The sequence below is a fragment of the Bacillus rossius genome, chromosome 10, assembly GCF_032445375.1.
Source record: "Bacillus rossius redtenbacheri isolate Brsri chromosome 10, Brsri_v3, whole genome shotgun sequence".
In the NCBI taxonomy this organism is placed as follows: domain Eukaryota; kingdom Metazoa; phylum Arthropoda; class Insecta; order Phasmatodea; family Bacillidae; genus Bacillus; species Bacillus rossius.
Genome location: NC_086337.1, coordinates 11,744,117 through 11,763,500, shown reverse-complemented (window position 1 = coordinate 11,763,500; position 19,384 = coordinate 11,744,117). Strand labels below are relative to the sequence as shown.

Here is a 19,384-nt window from a genome sequence, read left to right as displayed (position 1 = left end):
AAAACACTAAGGACGGTTAGTTAGGTTAGTATAGCTACATTAAAATAAACAGAGAAATATAAATATAAATAAATAAACCCAAGGTTGGCCGAAGGTGAATATTCGGGCGTGTTCGGGTAGGGACAGAACTTGATGGACATCTTAGGCTTCCCGTGAACTTTTCACCTCAAACTCATATTACAATGCACATATTTAAACGCCACGTGGTTATAAAGAGTTGAGTTAAAACGGTCTAGACTGTGCTGTGAGTGGTGACGTGGCACGGCATGATTATTCGGCAGGTGTCGACGGCTGTGGTAGAGCCCTACAATGCCGTGTTCAACACGCACACCACCATGCCCAACTCGGACTGCGCCTTCGTGGTGGACAACGAGGCCATCTACGACATCTGCGTGCGAAGACTCACCATCGACCGGCCCAGCTACGCCAACCTGAACCGCCTGATCGCGCAGGTGGTGTCGTCCGCCACGGCGTCTCTGCGCTTCGACGGCTCGCTCAATGTGGACTTCACCGAGTTCCAGACCAACCTGGTGCCCTTCCCGCGCATACACTTCCCCATGGCCACCTACTCGCCGGTAAGTGCCTCCTGCCACCTCTCGGCAGGTGTGGGAGAACACTTCAGCTCGAGCCCTTCCCACTAATGCACTTCCCCATGGCCACCTACTCGCCGGTAAGTGCCTCCTGCCACCTCTCGGCAGGTGTGGGAGAACACTTCAGCTCGAGCCCTTCCCACTAATGCACTTCCCCATGGCCACCTACTCGCCGGTAAGTGCCTACTGCCACCTCTCGGCAGGTGTGGGAGAACACTTCAGCTCGAGCCCTTCCCACTAATGCACTTCCCCATGGCCACCTACTCGCCGGTAAGTGCCTCCTGCCACCTCTCGGCTGGTGTGGGAGAACACTTCAGCTCGAGCCCTTCCCACTAATGCACTTCCCCATGGCCACCTACTCGCCGGTAAGTGCCTCCTGCCACCTCTCGGCTGGTGTGGGAGAACACTTCAGCTCGAGCCCTTCCCACTAATGCACTTCCCCATGGCCACCGACTCGCCGGTAAGTGCCTCCTGCCACCTCTCGGCAGGTGTGGGAGAACACTTCAGCTCGAGCCCTTCCCACTAATGCACTTCCCCATGGCCACCTACTCGCCGGTAAGTGCCTCCTGCCACCTCTCGGCAGGTGTGGGAGAACACTTCAGCTCGAGCCCTTCCCACTAATGCACTTCCCCATGGCCACCTACTCGCCGGTAAGTGCCTCCTGCCACCTCTCGGCAGGTGTGGGAGAACACTTCAGCTCGAGCCCTTCCCACTAATGCACTTCCCCATGGCCACCTACTCGCCGGTAAGTGACTACTGCCACCTCTCGGCAGGTGTGGGAGAACACTTCAGCTCGAGCCCTTCCCACTAATGCACTTCCCCATGGCCACCTACTCGCCGGTAAGTGCCTACTGCCACCTCTCGGCTGGTGTGGGAGAACACTTCAGCTCGTGCCCTTCCCGCTAATGCACTTCCCCATGGCCACCTACTCGCCGGTAAGTGCCTACTGCCACCTCTCGGCTGGTGTGGGAGAACACTTCAGCTCGTGCCCTTCCCGCTAATGCACTTCCCCATGGCCACCTACTCGCCGGTAAGTGCCTACTGCCACCTCTCTGCTGGTGTGGGAGAACACTTCAGCTCGTGCCCTTCCCACTAATGCACTTCCCCATGGCCACCTACTCGCCGGTAAGTGCCTACTGCCACCTCTCGGCTGGTGTGGGAGAACACTTCAGCTCGTGCCCTTCCCACTAATGCACTTCCCGTTGGCCACCTACTCGCCGGTAAGTGCCTACTGCCACCTCTCGGCTGGTGTGGGAGAACACTTCAGCTCGTGCCCTTCCCACTAATGCACTTCCCCATGGCCACCTACTCGCCGGTAAGTGCCTACTGTCACCTCTCGGCTGGTGTGGGAGAACACTTCAGCTCGTGCCCTTCCCGCTAATGCACTTCCCCATGGCCACCTACTCGCCGGTAAGTGCCTACTGCCACCTCTCGGCTGGTGTGGGAGAACACTTCAGCTCGTGCCCTTCCCGCTAATGCACTTCCCCATGGCCACCTACTCGCCGGTAAGTGCCTACTGCCACCTCTCGGCTGGTGTGGGAGAACACTTCAGCTCGTGCCCTTCCCGCTAATGCACTTCCCCATGGCCACCTACTCGCCGTTAAGTGAATACTGCCACCTCTCGGCAGGTGTGGGAGAACACTTCAGCTCGTGCCCTTCACGCTAATGCACTTCCCCATGGCCACCTACTCGCCGGTAAGTGCCTCCTGCCACCTCTCGGCAGGTGTGGGAGAACACTTCAGCTCGTGCCCTTCCCACTAATGCACTTCCCCATGGCCACCTACTCGCCGGTAAGTGACTACTGCCACCTCTCGGCTGGTGTGGGAGAACACTTCAGCTCGTGCCCTTCCCGCTAATGCACTTCCCCATGGCCACCTACTCGCCGGTAAGTGACTACTGCCACCTCTCGGCTGGTGTGGGAGAACACTTCAGCTCGTGCCCTTCCCGCTAATGCACTTCCCCATGGCCACCTACTCGCCGGTAAGTGACTACTGCCACCTCTCGGCTGGTGTGGGAGAACACTTCAGCTCGTGCCCTTCCCGCTAATGCACTTCCCCATGGCCACCTACTCGCCGGTAAGTGACTACTGCCACCTCTCGGCTGGTGTGGGAGAACACTTCAGCTCGTGCCCTTCCCGCTAATGCACTTCCCCATGGCCACCGACTCGCCGGTAAGTGACTACTGCCACCTCTCGGCTGGTGTGGGAGAACACTTCAGCTCGTGCCCTTCCCGCTAATGCACTTCCCCATGGCCACCTACTCGCCGGTAAGTGACTACTGCCACCTCTCGGCTGGTGTGGGAGAACACTTCAGCTCGTGCCCTTCCCGCTAATGCACTTCCCCATGGCCACCTACTCGCCGGTAAGTGACTACTGCCACCTCTCGGCTGGTGTGGGAGAACACTTCAGCTCGTGCCCTTCCCACTAATGCACTTCCCCATGGCCACCTACTCGCTGGTAAGTGCCTCCTGCCACCTCTCGGCAGGTGTGGGAGAACACTTCAGTTCGTGCCCTTCCCGCTAATGCACTTCCCCATGGCCACCTACTCGCCGGTAAGTGCCTACTGCCACCTCTCGGCTGGTGTGGGAGAACACTTCAGCTCGTGCCCTTCCCGCTAATGCACTTCCCCATGGCCACCTACTCGCCGTTAAGTGACTACTGCCACCTCTCGGCAGGTGTGGGAGAACACTTCAGCTCGTGCCCTTCCCGCTAATGCACTTCCCCATGGCCACCTACTCGCCGGTAAGTGACTACTGCCACCTCTCGGCTGGTGTGGGAGAACACTTCAGCTCGTGCCCTTCCCCCTAATGCACTTCCCCATGGCCACCTACTCGCCGGTAAGTGCCTCCTGCCACCTCTCGGCAGGTGTGGGAGAACACTTCAGCTCGTGCCCTTCCCACTAATGCACTTCCCCATGGCCACCTACTCGCCGGTAAGTGCCTCCTGCCATCTCTCGGCAGGTGTGGGAGAACACTTCAGCTCGTGCCCTTCCCACTAATGCACTTCCCCATGGCCACCTACTCGCCGGTAAGTGCCTCCTGCCACCTCTCTGCTGGTGTGGGAGAACACTTCAGCTCGTGCCCTTCCCGCTAATGCACTTCCCCATGGCCACCTACTCGCCGGTAAGTGACTACTGCCACCTCTCGGCTGGTGTGGGAGAACACTTCAGCTCGTGCCCTTCCCGCTAATGCACTTCCCCATGGCCACCTACTCGCCGGTAAGTGCCTCCTGCCACCTCTCGGCTGGTGTGGGAGAACACTTCAGCTCGTGCCCTTCCCGCTAATGCACTTCCCCATGGCCACCTACTCGCCGGTAAGTGCCTCCTGCCACCTCTCGGCTGGTGTGGGAGAACACTTCAGCGCGTGCCCTTCCCGCTAATGCACTTCCCCATGGCCACCTACTCGCCGGTAAGTGCCTCCTGCCACCTCTCGGCTGGTGTGGGAGAACACTTCAGCTCGTGCCCTTCCCGCTAATGCACTTCCCCATGGCCACCTACTCGCCGGTAAGTGACTACTGCCACCTCTCGGCTGGTGTGGGAGAACACTTCAGCTCGTGCCCTTCCCACTAATGCACTTCCCCATGGCCACCTACTCGCCGGTAAGTGACTACTGCCACCTCTCGGCTGGTGTGGGAGAACACTTCAGCTCGTGCCCTTCCCGCTAATGCACTTCCCCATGGCCACCTACTCGCCGGTAAGTGACTACTGCCACCTCTCGGCTGGTGTGGGAGAACACTTCAGCTCGTGCCCTTCCCACTAATGCACTTCCCCATGGCCACCTACTCGCCGGTAAGTGCCTCCTGCCACCTCTCGGCTGGTGTGGGAGAACACTTCAGCTCGTGCCCTTCCCGCTAATGCACTTCCCCATGGCCACCTACTCGCCGGTAAGTGCCTCCTGCCACCTCTCGGCTGGTGTGGGAGAACACTTCAGCTCGTGCCCTTCCCGCTAATGCACTTCCCCATGGCCACCTACTCGCCGGTAAGTGACTACTGCCACCTCTCGGCTGGTGTGGGAGAACACTTCAGCTCGTGCCCTTCCCACTAATGCACTTCCCCATGGCCACCTACTCGCCGGTAAGTGACTACTGCCACCTCTCGGCTGGTGTGGGAGAACACTTCAGCTCGTGCCCTTCTCGCTAATGCACTTCCCCATGGCCACCTACTCGCCGGTAAGTGACTACTGCCACCTCTCGGCTGGTGTGGGAGAACACTTCAGCTGGTGCCCTTCCCACTAATGCACTTCCCCATGGCCACCTACTCGCCGGTAAGTGCCTCCTGTCACCTCTCGGCTGGTGTGGGAGAACACTTCAGCTCGTGCCCTTCCCGCTAATGCACTTCCCCATGGCCACCTACTCGCCGGTAAGTGACTACTGCCACCTCTCGGCTGGTGTGGGAGAACACTGCAGCTCGTGCCCTTCCCGCTAATGCACTTCCCCATGGCCACCTACTCGCCGGTAAGTGACTACTGCCACCTCTCGGCTGGTGTGGGAGAACACTTCAGCTCGTGCCCTTCCCACTAATGCACTTCCCCATGGCCACCTACTCGCCGGTAAGTGACTACTGCCACCTCTCGGCTGGTGTGGGAGAACACTTCAGCTCGTGCCCTTCCCACTAATGCACTTCCCCATGGCCAACTACTCGCCGGTAAGTGACTACTGCCACCTCTCGGCTGGTGTGGGAGAACACTTCAGCTCGTGCCCTTCCCGCTAATGCACTTTCCCATGGCCACCTACTCGCCGGTAAGTGACTACTGCCACCTCTCAGCTGGTGTGGGAGAACACTTCAGCTCGTGCCCTTCCCACTAATGCACTTCCCCATGGCCACCTACTCGCCGGTAAGTGACTACTGCCACCTCTCGGCTGGTGTGGGAGAACACTTCAGCTCGTGCCCTTCCCGCTAATGCACTTCCCCATGGCCACCTACTCGCCGGTAAGTGACTACTGCCACCTCTCGGCTGGTGTAGGAGAACACTTCAGCTCGTGCCCTTCCCGCTAATGCACTTCCCCATGGCCACCTACTCGCCGGTAAGTACCTCCTGCCACCTCTCTGCTGGTGTGGGAGAACACTGCAACTCGTGCCCTAACAGCATATGCACTTCCCCATGGCCACCTACTCGCCGGTAAGTGCCTTCTGCCACCTCTCTGCTGGTGTGGGAGAACACTGCAGCTCGTGCCCTAACAGCTAATGCACTTCCCCATGGCCACCTACTCGCCGATAAGTGCCTCCTGCCACCTCTCTGCTGGTGTGGGAGAATACTGCCACTCGTGCCCTAATAGCTAATGCACATCCCCATGGCCACCTACTCGCCGGTAAGTGCCTCCTGCCACCTCTCTGCTGGTGTGGGAGAACACTGCAGATCGTGCCCTAACAGCTAATGCACTTCCCCATGGCCACCTTCTAGGTGGTAAGTGCCTTCTGCCACCTCTCTGCTGGTGTGGGAGAACACTGCAGCTCGTGCCCTAAGAGCTAATGCACTTCCCCATGGCCACCTACTCGCCGGTAAGTGCCTTCTGCCACCTCTCTGCTGGTGTGGGAGAACACTGCAGCTCGTGCCCTAACAGCTAATGCAATTCCCCATGGCCACCTACTCGCCGGTAAGTGCCTCCTGCCACCTGTCTGCTGGTGTGGGAGAACACTGCCGCTCGTGCCCTAACAGCTAATGCACTTCCCCATGGCCACCTACTCGCCGGTAAGTGCCTTCTGCCAAGTCTCTGCTGTTGTGGGAGGACACTGCAGCTCGTGCCCAAACAGCTAATGCAATTCCCCATGGCCACCCACTCGCTGGTTAGTTCCTCCTGCCACCTTTCTGCTGGTGTGGGAGAACACTGGAGCTCGTGCCCTTCCAGCTAATTCACTTCCCTATGGCCACCTACTCGCCGGTAAGTGCCTTCTGCCACCTCTCTGCTGGTGTGGGAGAACACTGCAGCTCGTGCCCTAACAGCTAATGCACTTCCTCATGGCCACCTACTCGCCGGTAAGTGCCTCCTTCCACGTCTCTGCTGGTGTGGAAGAATACTGCAGCTCGTGCCCTAACAGCTTTTTAACTTCCCCATGGCCACCTACTCGCCGGTTAGTGCCTCCTGCCACCTCTCTGCTGGTGTGGGAGAACACTGGAGCTCGTGCCCTTCCAGCTAATTCACTTCCCTATGGCCACCTACTCGCCGGTAAGTGCCTCCTGCCACCTCTCTGCTGGTGTGGGAGAACACTGCAGCTCGTGCCCAAACAGCTAATGCACTTCCTCATGGCCACCTACTCGCCGGTAAGTGCCTCCTGCCACCTCTCTGCTGGTGTGGGAGAACACTGCAGCTCGTGCCCTAACAGCTAATGCACTTCCCCATGGCCACCTACTCGCCGGTAAGTGCCTCCTGCCACCTCTCTGCTGGTGTGGGAGAACACTGCAGCTCGTGCCCTAACAGTTAATGCACTTCCTCATGGCCACCTTCTCGCCGGTAAGTGCCTCCTGCCACCTCTCTGTTGGTGTGGGAGAACACTGCAGCTCGTGCCCTAACAGCTAATGCACTTCTTCATGGCCACCTACTCGCCGTTAAGTGCCTTCTGCCACCTCTCTGCTGGTGTGGAAGAACACTGCAGCTCGTGCCCTAACAGCTAATGCACTTCCCCATGGCCACCTACATGCCGGTAAGTGCCTTCTGCCACCTCTCTGCTTGTGTGGGTGAACACTGCAGCTCGTGCCCTAACAGCTAATGCACTTCCTCATGGCCACCTACTCGCCAGTAAGTGCCTCCTGCCACCTCTCTGCTGGTGTGTGAGAACACTGCCGCTCGTGCCCTAACATCTAATGCACTTCCCTATGGCCACCTACTCGCCGGTAAGTGCCTCCTGCCACCTCTCTGCTGGTGTGGGAGAACACTGCAGCTCGTGCCCTAACAGCTAATGCAATTCCCTATGGCCACCTACTCGCCGGTAAGTGCCTTCTGCCACCTCTCTGCTTGTGTGTGAGAACACTGCAGCTCGTGCCCAAACAGCTAATGCACTTCCCCATGGCCACCTACTCGCCGTTAAGTGCCTTCTGCCACCTCTCTGCTGGTGTGGAAGAACACTGCAGCTCGTGCCCTAACAGCTAATGCACTTCCCCATGGCCACCTACATGCCGGTAAGTGCCTTCTGCCACCTCTCTGCTTGTGTGGGTGAACACTGCAGCTCGTGCCCTAACAGCTAATGCACTTCCTCATGGCCACCTACTCGCCAGTAAGTGCCTCCTGCCACCTCTCTGCTGGTGTGTGAGAACACTGCCGCTCGTGCCCTAACATCTAATGCACTTCCCTATGGCCACCTACTCGCCGGTAAGTGCCTCCTGCCACCTCTCTGCTGGTGTGGAAGAACACTGCCGCTCGTGGCCAAACAGCTAATGCACTTCCTCATGGCCACCTACTCGCCGGTTAGTGCCTCCTGCCATCTCTCTGCTGGTGTGGGAGAACACTGCAGCTCGTGCCCTAACAGCTAATGCACTTCCTCATGGCTACCTACTCGCCGGTAAGTGCCTTCTGGCACCTCTCTGCTGGTGTGGGAGAATACTGCCGCTCGTGCCCTAATAGCTAATGCACTTCCCCATGGCCACCTACTCGCCGGTAAGTGGCTTCTGCCACCTCTCTGCTGGTGTGGGAGAACACTGCAGCTCGTGCCCAAACAGCTAATGCACTCCCTCATGGCCACCTACTCGCCGGTAAGTGCCTCCTGCCACCTCTCTGCTGGTGTGGGAGAACACTGCAGCTCGTGCCCTAACAGCTAATGCACTTCCCTATGGCCAACTTCTCGCCGGTAAGTGCCTTCTGTCACCTCTCTGCTTGTGTGGGAGAACACTGCAGCTCGTACCCTAAAAGCTAATGCACTTCCCCATTGACACCTACTCGCCGGTAAGTGCCTCCTGCCACCTCTCTGCTGGTGTGGGAGAACACTGCAGCTCGTGCCCTAACAGCTAATGCACTTCCCCATGGCCACCTACTCGCCGGTAAGTGCCTTCTGCCACCTCTCTGCTGGTGTGGGAGAACACTGCAGCTCGTGCCCTAACAGCTAATGCACTTCCTCATGGCCACCTACTCGCCGGTAAGTGCCTCCTGCCACCTCTTTGCTGGTGTGGGAGAACACTGCAGCTCGTGCCCTGACAGCTAATGCACTTCCTCATTGCCACCTACTCGCCGGTTAGTGCCTCCTGCCACCTCTCTGCTGGTGTGGGAGAACACTGCCGCTCGTGCCCTAACAGCTAATGCACTTCTCCATGGCCACCTACTCGCCGGTAAGTGCCTCCTGCTACCTCTCTGCTGGTGTGGGAGAACACTGCAGCTCGTGCCCTAACAGCTAATGCACTTCCTCATGGCCACCTACTCGCCGGTAAGTGCCTCCTGCAACATCTCTGCTGGTGTGGGAGAACACTGCAGCTCGTGCCCTAACAGCTAATGCACTTCCTCATGGCCACCTACTCGCCGGTAAGTGCCTCCTGCCACCTCTCTGCTGGTGTGGGAGAACACTGCCGCTCGTGCCCTAACAGCTAATGCACTTCCTCATGGCCACCTACTCACCTGTAAGTGCCTCCTGCCACCTCTCTGCTGGTGTGGGAGAACACTGCCGCTCGTGCCCTAACAGCTAATGCACTTCCCCATGGCCACCTACTCGTCGATAAGTGCCTCCTGCCACCTCTCTGCTGGTGTGGGAGAACACTGCAGCTCGTGCCCTAACAGCTAATGCACTTCCCCATGGCCACCTACTCGCCGATAAGTGCCTCCTGCCACCTCTCTGCTGGTGTGGGAGAATACTGCCGCTCGTGCCCTAATAGCTAATGCACTTCCCCATGGCCACCTACTCGCCGGTAAGTGCCTCCTGCCACCTCTCTGCTGGTGTGGGAGAACACTGCAGCTCGTGCCCTAACAGCTAATGCACTTCCCCATGGCCACCTACTAGGTGGTAAGTGCCTTCTGCCACATCTCTGCTGGTGTGGGAGAACACTGCTGCTCGTGCCCTAACAGCTAATGCACTTCCCCATGGCCACCTACTCGCCGGTAAGTGCCTTCTGCCACCTCTCTGCTGGTGTGGGAGAACACTGCAGCTCGTGCCCTAACAGCTAATGCAATTCCCCATGGCCACCTACTCGCCGGTAAGTGCCTCCTGCCACCTCTCTGCTGGTGTGGGAGAACACTGCCGCTCGTGCCCTAACAGCTAATGCACTTCCCCATGGCCACCTACTCGCCGGTAAGTGCCTTCTGCCACGTCTCTGCTGTTGTGGGAGAACACTGCAGCTCGTGCCCAAACAGCAAATGCAATTCCCCATGGCCACCCACTCGCTGGTTAGTTCCTCCTGCCACCTCTCTGCTGGTGTGGGAGAACACTGGAGCTCGTGCCCTTCCAGCTAATTCACTATCCTATGGCCACCTACTCGCCGGTAAGTGCCTTCTGCCACCTCTCTGCTGGTTTGGGAGATCACTGCAGCTCGTGCCCTAACTGCTAATGCAATTCCCCATGGCCACCTACTCGCCGGTAAGTGCCTCCTCCCACCTCTCTGCTGGTGTGGGAGAACACTGCAGCTTTGCCCTAACAGCTAATGCACTTCCCCATGGCCACCTACTCGCCGGTAAGTGCCTTCTGCCACCTCTCTGCTGGTGTGGGAGAACACTGCAGCTCGTGCCCTAACAGCTAATGCACTTCCTCATTGCCACCTACTCGCCGGTAAGTGCCTCCTGCCACCTCTCTGCTGGTGTGGGAGAACACTGCCGCTCGTGCCCTAACAGCTAATGCACTTCTCCATGGCCACCTACTCGCCGGTAAGTGCCTCCTGCTACCTCTCTGCTGGTGTGGGAGAACACTGCAGCTCGTGCCCTAACAGCTAATGCACTTCCTCATGGCCACCTACTCGCCGGTAAGTGCCTCCTGCAACCTCTCTGCTGGTGTGGGAGAACACTGCAGCTCGTGCCCTAACAGCTAATGCACTTCCTCATGGCCACCTACTCGCCGGTAAGTGCCTCCTGCCACCTCTCTGCTGGTGTGGGAGAACACTGCCGCTCGTGCCCTAACAGCTAATGCACTTCCTCATGGCCACCTACTCACCGGTTAGTGCCTCCTGCCACCTCTCTGCTGGTTTGGGAGAACACTGCAGCTCGTGCCCTAACAGCTAATGCACTTCCCCATGGCCACCTACTCGCCGGTAAGTGCCTCCTGCCACCTCTCTGCTGGTGTGGGAGAACACTGCCGCTCGTGCCCTAACAGCTAATGCACTTCCCCATGGCCACCTATTTGCCGATAAGTGCCTCCTGCCACCTCTCTGCTGGTGTGGGAGAACACTGCAGCTCGTGCCCTAACAGCTAATGCACTTCCCCATGGCCACCTACTCGCCGATAAGTGCCTCCTGCCATCTCTCTGCTGGTGTGGGAGAATACTGCCGCTCGTGCCCTAATAGCTAATGCACTTCCCCATGGCCACCTACTCGCCGGTAAGTGCCTCCTGCCACCTCTCTGCTGGTGTGGGAGAACACTGCCGCTCGTGCCCTAACAGCTAATGCACTTCCCCATGGCCACCTACTCGCCGGTAAGTGCCTTCTGCCACGTCTCTGCTGTTGTGGGAGAACACTGCAGCTCGTGCCCAAACAGCTAATGCAATTCCCCATGGCCACCTACTCGCTGGTTAGTTCCTCCTGCCACCTCTCTGCTGGTGTGGGAGAACACTGGAGCTCGTGCCCTTCCAGCTAATTCACTATCCTATGGCCACCTACTCGCCGGTAAGTGCCTTCTGCCACCTCTCTGCTGGTGTGGGAGATCACTGCAGCTCGTGCCCTAACAGCTAATGCATTTCCCCATGGCCACCTACTCGCCGGTAAGTGCCTCCTCCCACCTATCTGCTTGTGTGGGAGAACACTGCAGCTTTGCCCTAACAGCTAATGCACTTCCCCATGGCCACCTACTCGCCGGTAAGTGCCTTCTGCCACCTCTCTGCTGGTGTGGGAGAACACTGCAGCTCGTGCCCTAACAGCTAATGCACTTCCCCATGGCCACCTACTCGCCGGTAAGTGCCTTCTGCCACGTCTTTGTTGGTGTGGGAGAATACTGCAGCTCGTGCCCTAACAGCTAATTAACTTCCCAATGGCCACCTACTTGCCGGTTAGTGCCTCCTGCCACCTCTCTGCTGGTGTGGGAGAACACTGGAGCTCGTGCCCTTCCAGCTAATTCACTTCCCTATGGCCACCTACTCGCCGGTAAGTGCCTCCTGCCACCTCTCTGCTGGTGTGGGAGAACACTGCAGCTCGTGCCCAAACAGCTAATGCACTTCCTCATGGCCACCTACTCGCCGGTAAGTGCCTTCTGCCACCTCTCTGCTGGTGTGGGAGAACACTGCAGCTCGTGCCCTAACAGCTAATGCACTTCCCCATGGCCACCTACTCGCCGGTAAGTGCCTTCTGCCACCTCTCTGCTAGTGTGGGAGAACACTGCAGCTCGTGCCCTAACAGCTAATGCAATTCCCCATGGCCACCTACTCGCCGGTAAGTGCCTCCTGCCACCTCTCTGCTGGTGTGGGAGAACACTGCCGCTCGTGCCCTAACAGCTAATGCACTTCCCCATGGCCACCTACTCGCCGGTAAGTGCCTTCTGCCACGTCTCTGCTGTTGTGGGAGAACACTGCAGCTCGTGCCCAAACAGCTAATGCAATTCCCCATGGCCACCCACTCGCTGGTTAGTTCCTCCTGCCACCTCTCTGCTGGTGTGGGAGAACACTGGAGCTCGTGCCCTTCCAGCTAATTCACTATCCTATGGCCACCTACTCGCCGGTAAGTGCCTTCTGCTACCTCTCTGCTGGTGTGGGAGATCACTGCAGCTCGTGCCCTAACAGCTAATGCATTTCCCCATGGCCACCTACTCGCCGGTAAGTGCCTCCTCCCACCTCTCTGCTGGTGTGGGAGAACACTGCAGCTTTGCCCTAACAGCTAATGCACTTCCCCATGGCCACCTACTCGCCGGTAAGTGCCTTCTGCCACCTCTCTGCTGGTGTGGGAGAACACTGCAGCTCGTGCCCTAACAGCTAATGCACTTCCCCATGGCCACCTACTCGCCGGTAAGTGCCTTCTGCCACGTCTTTGTTGGTGTGGGAGAATACTGCAGCTCGTGCCCTAACAGCTAATTAACTTCACAATGGCCACCTACTTGCCGGTTAGTGCCTCCTGCCACCTCTCAGCTGGTGTGGGAGAACACTGGAGCTCGTGCCCTTCCAGCTAATTCACTTCCCTATGGCCACCTACTCGCCGGTAAGTGCCTTCTGCCACCTCTCTGCTGGTGTGGGAGAACACTGCAGCTCGTGCCCTAATAGCTAATGCACTTCCTCATGGCCACCTACTCGCCGGTAAGTGCCTCCTTCCACGTCTCTGCTGGTGTGGAAGAATACTGCAGCTCGTGCCCTAACAGCTAATTAACTTCCCCATGGCCACCTACTCGCCGGTTAGTGCCTCCTGCCACCTCTCTGCTGGTGTGGGAGAACACTGGAGCTCGTGCCCTTCCAGCTAATTCACTTCCCTATGGCCACCTACTCGCCGGTAAGTGCCTCCTGCCACCTCTCTGCTGGTGTGGGAGAACACTGCAGCTCGTGCCCAAACAGCTAATGCACTTCCTCATGGCCACCTACTCGCCGGTAAGTGCCTCCTGCCACCTCTCTGCTGGTGTGGGAGAACACTGCAGCTCGTGCCCTAACAGCTAATGCACTTCCCCATGGCCACCTATTAGCCGGTAAGTGCCTTCTGCCACCTCTCTGCTGGTGTGGGAGAACACTGCAGCTCGTGCCCTAACAGTTAATGCACTTCCTCATGGCCACCTTCTAGCCGGTAAGTGCCTCCTGCCACCTCTCTGCTGGTGTGGGAGAACACTTCAGCTCGTGCCCTAACAGCTAATGCACTTCCCCATGGCCACCTACTCGCCGGTAAGTGCCTTCTGCCACCTCTCTGCTGGTGTGGAAGAACACTGCAGCTCGTGCCCTAACAGCTATTGCACTTCCCCATGGCCACCTACTTGCCGGTAAGTGCCTTCTGCCACCTCTCTGCTTGTGTGGGTGAACACTGCAGCTCGTGCCCTAACAGCTAATGCACTACCTCATGGCCACCTACTCGCCAGTAAGTGCCTCCTGCCACCTCTCTGCTGGTGTGTGAGAACACTGCCGCTCGTGCCCTAACATCTAATGCACTTCCCTATGGCCACCTACTCGCCGGTAAGTGCCTCCTGCCTCCTCTCTGCTGGTTTGGGAGAACCTTGCAGCTCGTGCCCTAACAGCTAATGCACTTCCCTATGGCCACCTACTCGCCGGTAAGTGCCTTCTGCCACCTCTCTGCTTGTGTGTGAGAACACTGCAGCTCGTGCCCTAACAGCTAATGCACTTCCTCATGGCCACCTACTCGCTGGTAAGTGCCTCCTGCCACCTCTCTGCTGGTGTGGAAGAACACTGCCGCTCGTGCCCAAACAGCTAATGCACTTCCTAATGGCCACCTACTCGCCGGTTAGTGCCTCCTGCCACCTCTCTGCTGGTGTGGGAGAACACTGCAGCTCGTGCCCTAACAGCTAATGCACTTCCTCATGGCTACCTACTCGCCGGTAAGTGCCTTCTGGCACCTCTCTGCTGGTGTGGGAGAATACTGCCGCTCGTGCCCTAATAGCTAATGCACTTCCCCATGGCCACCTACTCGCCGGTAAGTGCCTTCTGCCACCTCTCTGCTGGTGTGGGAGAACATTGCAGCTCGTGCCCAAACAGCTAATGCACTCCCTCATGGCCACCTACTCGCCAGTAAGTGCCTCCTGCCACCTCTCTGCTGGTGTGGGAGAACACTGCAGCTCGTGCCCTAACAGCTAATGCACTTCCCTATGGCCACCTACTCGCCGGTAGGTGCCTTCTGTCACCTCTCTGCTTGTGTGGGAGAACACTGCAGCTCGTACCCTAACAGCTAATGCACTTCCCCATGGACACCTACTCGCCGGTAAGTGCCTCCTGCCACCTCTCTGCTGGTGTGGGAGAACACTGCAGCTCGTGCCCTAACAGCTAATGCACTTCCCCATGGCCAACTTCTCGCCGGTAAGTGCCTTCTGCCACCTCTCTGCTGGTGTGGGAGAACACTGCAGCTCGTGCCCTAACAGCTAATGCACTTCCTCATGGCCACCTACTCGCCGGTAAGTGCCTCCTGCCACCTCTTTGCTGGTGTTGGAGAACACTGCAGCTCGAGCCCTAACAGCTAATGCACTTCCTCATTGCCACCTACTCGCCGGTAGGTGCCTCCTGCTACCTCTCTGCTGGTGTGGGAGAACACTGCCGCTCGTGCCCTAACAGCTAATGCACTTCCTCATGGCCACCTACTCGCCGGTAAGTGCCTCCTGCAACCTCTCTGCTGGTGTGGGAGAACACTGCAGCTCGTGCCCTAACAGCTAATGCACTTCCTCATGGCCACCTACTCGCCGGTAAGTGCCTCCTGCAACCTCTCTGCTGGTGTGGGAGAACACTGCAGCTCGTGCCCTAACAGCTAATGCACTTCCTCATGGCCACCTTCTCGCCGGTAAGTGCCTCCTGCCACCTCTCTGCTGGTGTGGGAGAACACTGCCGCTCGTGCCCTAATAGCTAATGCACTTCCTCATGGCCACCTACTCGCCGGTAAGTGCCTCCTGCCACCTCTCTGCTGGTTTGGGAGAACACTGCCGCTCGTGCCCTAACAGCTAATGCACTTCCCCATGGCCACCTACTCGCCGGTAAGTGCCTTCTGCCACCTTTCTGCTGGTGTGGGAGAACACTGCAGCTCGTGCCCTAACAGTTAATGCACTTCCCCATGGCCACCTTCTCGCCGGTAAGTGCCTCCTGCCACCTCTCTGCTGGTGTGGGAGAACACTGCAGCTCGTGCCCTATTAGCTAATGCACTTCCTCATGTGTGACATGTTTTACCAGAGATGTTACGAAACACGGTTGAAGTATGACCTAATAGTAGATATGGTACATGATTTGTTGATAGAATGATGTGGTGTAGTGACATGATGGTGAAATGTGACTGCGTACATGTGTGAGCCGTTAATATAGTTTGATATGTTGGAGGTGTGATGTGACTTAGTTGTGTTGCATACAGAGGGAAGGCATACAGTGATGTGGCGAATGTGTGGCTTTATGTGGCGGACGTGTAACATGATGTGGCAGATGTGTGTAATGGTGTGGTGAATGTGTGACTTGATGTGTGGAGAAGTGGCGTGGCATGGAATGTTGGTGTTGAGATGTGACATGATGAAAGTGTGACAGGGTGTGGTGGAGGTGTGACATGACACGGTTGGGTGTGACATGACGTGGTTGAGCTGTGACACGACACGCCGGGTTGTGACATGACGTGGTTGAGCTGTGACACTACACGGCGGGGTGTGGCATGACGTGGTGGAGGTGTGACATGACATGACACGGTGGGGTGTGACATGACGTGATGGAGCTGTGACATGACATTACACGGTGGGGTTTGACATGACGTGGTGGAGGTGTGACATGACACGGCGGGGTGTGACATGATGTGGTGGAGGTGTGACATGACACGGTGGGGTGTGACATGACGTGGTGGAGGTGTGACATGACACGGTGGGGTTTGACATGACGTGCAGGTGGTGTCGGAGGGCTCGGCCTACCACGACGCGCTCACCGTGGCTGAGATCACGTCCGAGTGCTTCGAGCCGCCCAACCAGATGGTGAAGTGCGACCCACGGCACGGCAAGTACATGGCCTGCTGCATGCTGTACCGCGGGGACGTCGTGCCCAAGGACGTGAACGCCGCCATCGCCACCATGAAGGCCAAGTCTGACATACAGTTCGTGGACTGGTGCCCCACCGGCTTCAAGGTCAGCACTCCTTCCTACACCGTGTATTCACATACTCTACAAACGTACTAAAACAAGATCACATCTCATATCGAAAGACTCTACGTTTTGTTGATAGCAACGTCATCAGAAGGAAGGCAATGCTGTATTGTATGAAACAATCCCAATATAGGCCTGGTTTGATTCCGGGGAAACCACTGCAATTTGAAACCAGTATGTCTGAACTAGGATTCGACCCGGGTCCTTACTAGCTCGAGTTCATAGTTTGGAAAATTACCAATTTTTCAAACTACCGTTTCCTCACCGCAGTTCGTAGTCGGTAGCTTGTTGAGGCTGCCCCTGGGGGTTATCTGTAGTTCGTCACCTGTGGACCTCTGAGATCTGCTCCAGTGGATATTGGAGTGATGTAATGGTTATAGAGGTCCATCGATATGACTCATTTTTAAAACTTTTTTTCATGACCACTTGATGGCACGGTAATTGTGGTTAACAGGGGGAGAGAGAGAGAGAAAGAGGAACCAAAAATGCCATATTGATGTTAACACTCGTTCATAAATTTGACCTATGTTGGTTTTTGGAATCACACTCGTGATACTACACGTCACATCTCGGACACATTCGTAGGCTGGATTAGAAACAAAGAAGGATGTGTGGGCGCCCCACGCGTTTGGAGTGATACTTCACCAATAAGAGGGATAAGAAATGTTTGGAGTATTTGAAACGCACGTAATCATGCTTTAAAAATAAACCTTTGTTTACTAGTGTCTGTCCATATCTTCAATGGAATATAATAATGAATTTATGGGTTTTATAATTGCTAAAATAAATAAATATTAATTGTCGAAATTCTAATTCTAACACCGGATCCAACATTTGAGTTGAAAGTTTAGAGTTACAAAAGTATGCGAAGGTAGGCAAAAATATGTAAAAAGTACGCAATAAGTATGTAAACATTTACACAATTATTGGAATGGTACGATATGATGCGCTGCTGCTGCCATCTATAAAAGTTGTTAAAAATTTTCAACAAAAAAATTTGACCTCATGCTATCGAGCAATATTAGTTACATATGTTAAATATATTACACACATAAAATCATTTTCCTACTCAATTCCATTACCGTGTGATTTTAATTGTACTATTACATGGTAATAGCACAGACATCTTCGTGTTTATTAAGATATCTGCTATGAATGTTTAGTAAATATTTCGCCTTATTACAACCATAAACTTTTCATCTGTGGAACTTTAATAATATTAATATTTTTTTTTCTTTCATCTGCATTGTTGTAATTTTCGTTAATTTTTTTTTACCGTTTATTTTTTTATTCTGACCATCTGTTTAATTTGTAAATTCAATTAATTTTATTCTAGTTCCTTACCGTATTGTTGTAACCAAAGGCCATGAAAGGATGTTATGAACCATATATATTGGGTATACACGTATCTCAGCCACACAGGAACAGGAAGTAACTTAAAAAAGTGTGATTTTTGGCGTTACTACGTGTAGGCTAAGGCCTGACGCCTGAACAATTAAAATTATTAAAAATATGAGTGTAGGGTATCGTCGGTTGTGTACATTAATGAAATTGTTACAACTAAATATCTTAACGAACTGTAAGTAATATTTACTTGGATTTAAAGCAGTTATGCCAAGTATAAGCCAATTTAAGAATTGCTTAGCTAGGGACGCCATAATTAAGCAGTGTCGCCATTGTTCAAGGCTTAAGCGGCCAGTATAAATTTGCTTACATGCTTATAAATACGTGAGATTTCTAGCCAAACAAACTATATTGTTGCAAAAGTTGATAAAACTGAACTTCAATTAGATGGTGTATATAACATAATATAAAGAGAAGTAATTCTACTTAGACACCCAGAAGTCCTACTTTTAAGATAATCGTACTCCCGCTGAACTAAAGCCGTGTAATTCTATTTAAAATAGAATTTAATTTGATATTAAACTCTCTAATTTTTAACTCACTTTGAAATCATTTGATTTATGAACGATATAAATTTTGAAACAACTACTGGACTTAATTAAATCACTTTTGAACTTTTGGGTGTGATCTGTGCCAACATACATCCTAAGACATTTGAACTGCAAATAATCTCCAGGAAAGATTTGTCACAATATAAATTAAGAATTTTTAAGTAAATTCATATTTTATTGTTGAGTATTAAAATTGTTATAACTCCACCAACCTTAAATTCTTATACACACTTGGAAAGGATGAATATATACATTTCTTATAATATTTTCAAACTTACAAAAGATTCCTAATTATATCGTTGAATAATATTGTTAATTTTCATATGTATCAAGAGTCAGGTTCAGGTTATGTATGTCAGTGTATGTTTATTATTGAAAGTGTTGCTGTGTTATGTTTACTATCTATGGTTCAAACTATTAAACTTCAGATTTTTCACCACTCTTTAAATAATCAATTTCCTATCCACATAATATACAAATTTCTTACTCCATAATTAAAATACTATATATTTCCATAGTAAACTACAGATTGGATTCGTCAGTTGTTACCGTCTACTATTGTTTATTTGTTAGAGCATTGTTTCTAAGGTTTTTATGCAATGTTATATTATTAAGTTTACGAAGGTATCAACAACACAGTACCTACACTTTTTTCCTCCACCCTGTACTGCCTTCTCTCCCTACTTCAACAATAAATTAAAGAAAGAGAGAGATAGAATTATTAGTGTAACAAAGGGAGGTGCAGAACATAATATTACTCTGCCGTCTGTAAATAAAGTTTCACTTCAAAAAAATTTAGTGGCCCTACTCTTTTTTTTTATTATTACTAAATTCTTGAATAGAGCTGATACTAAAAAATAAAGTCTCTGAAACCACACATTCACTGGTAAAGTTACATAACTCTCTTCCTGATGGCTGCACCTTCCGTAAAGCTCTGAATGTTACGTTTCTTGAAGTGAAACTTCTTTGCAGCCGATATGGTAAGTTTAAAGGATGAA

General features: G+C 54.1%; 1 protein-coding gene across 7 annotated transcripts in view; it reads left to right on the top strand.

Moving 5' to 3' along the window:
- Window positions 1-19,384, top strand: part of LOC134535783 (tubulin alpha-8 chain-like) — a 42,120-nt gene that overhangs the window by 16,234 nt on the left and 6,502 nt on the right. For all 7 annotated transcript variants that reach the window (XM_063375050.1, XM_063375049.1, XM_063375046.1 and 4 more), the window contains 2 exons: window positions 282-575; window positions 16,180-16,413. In XM_063375050.1, coding sequence (XP_063231120.1) covers window positions 282-575; window positions 16,180-16,413 — 528 coding nt within the window. The remainder of the gene's footprint in view (window positions 1-281; window positions 576-16,179; window positions 16,414-19,384) is intronic.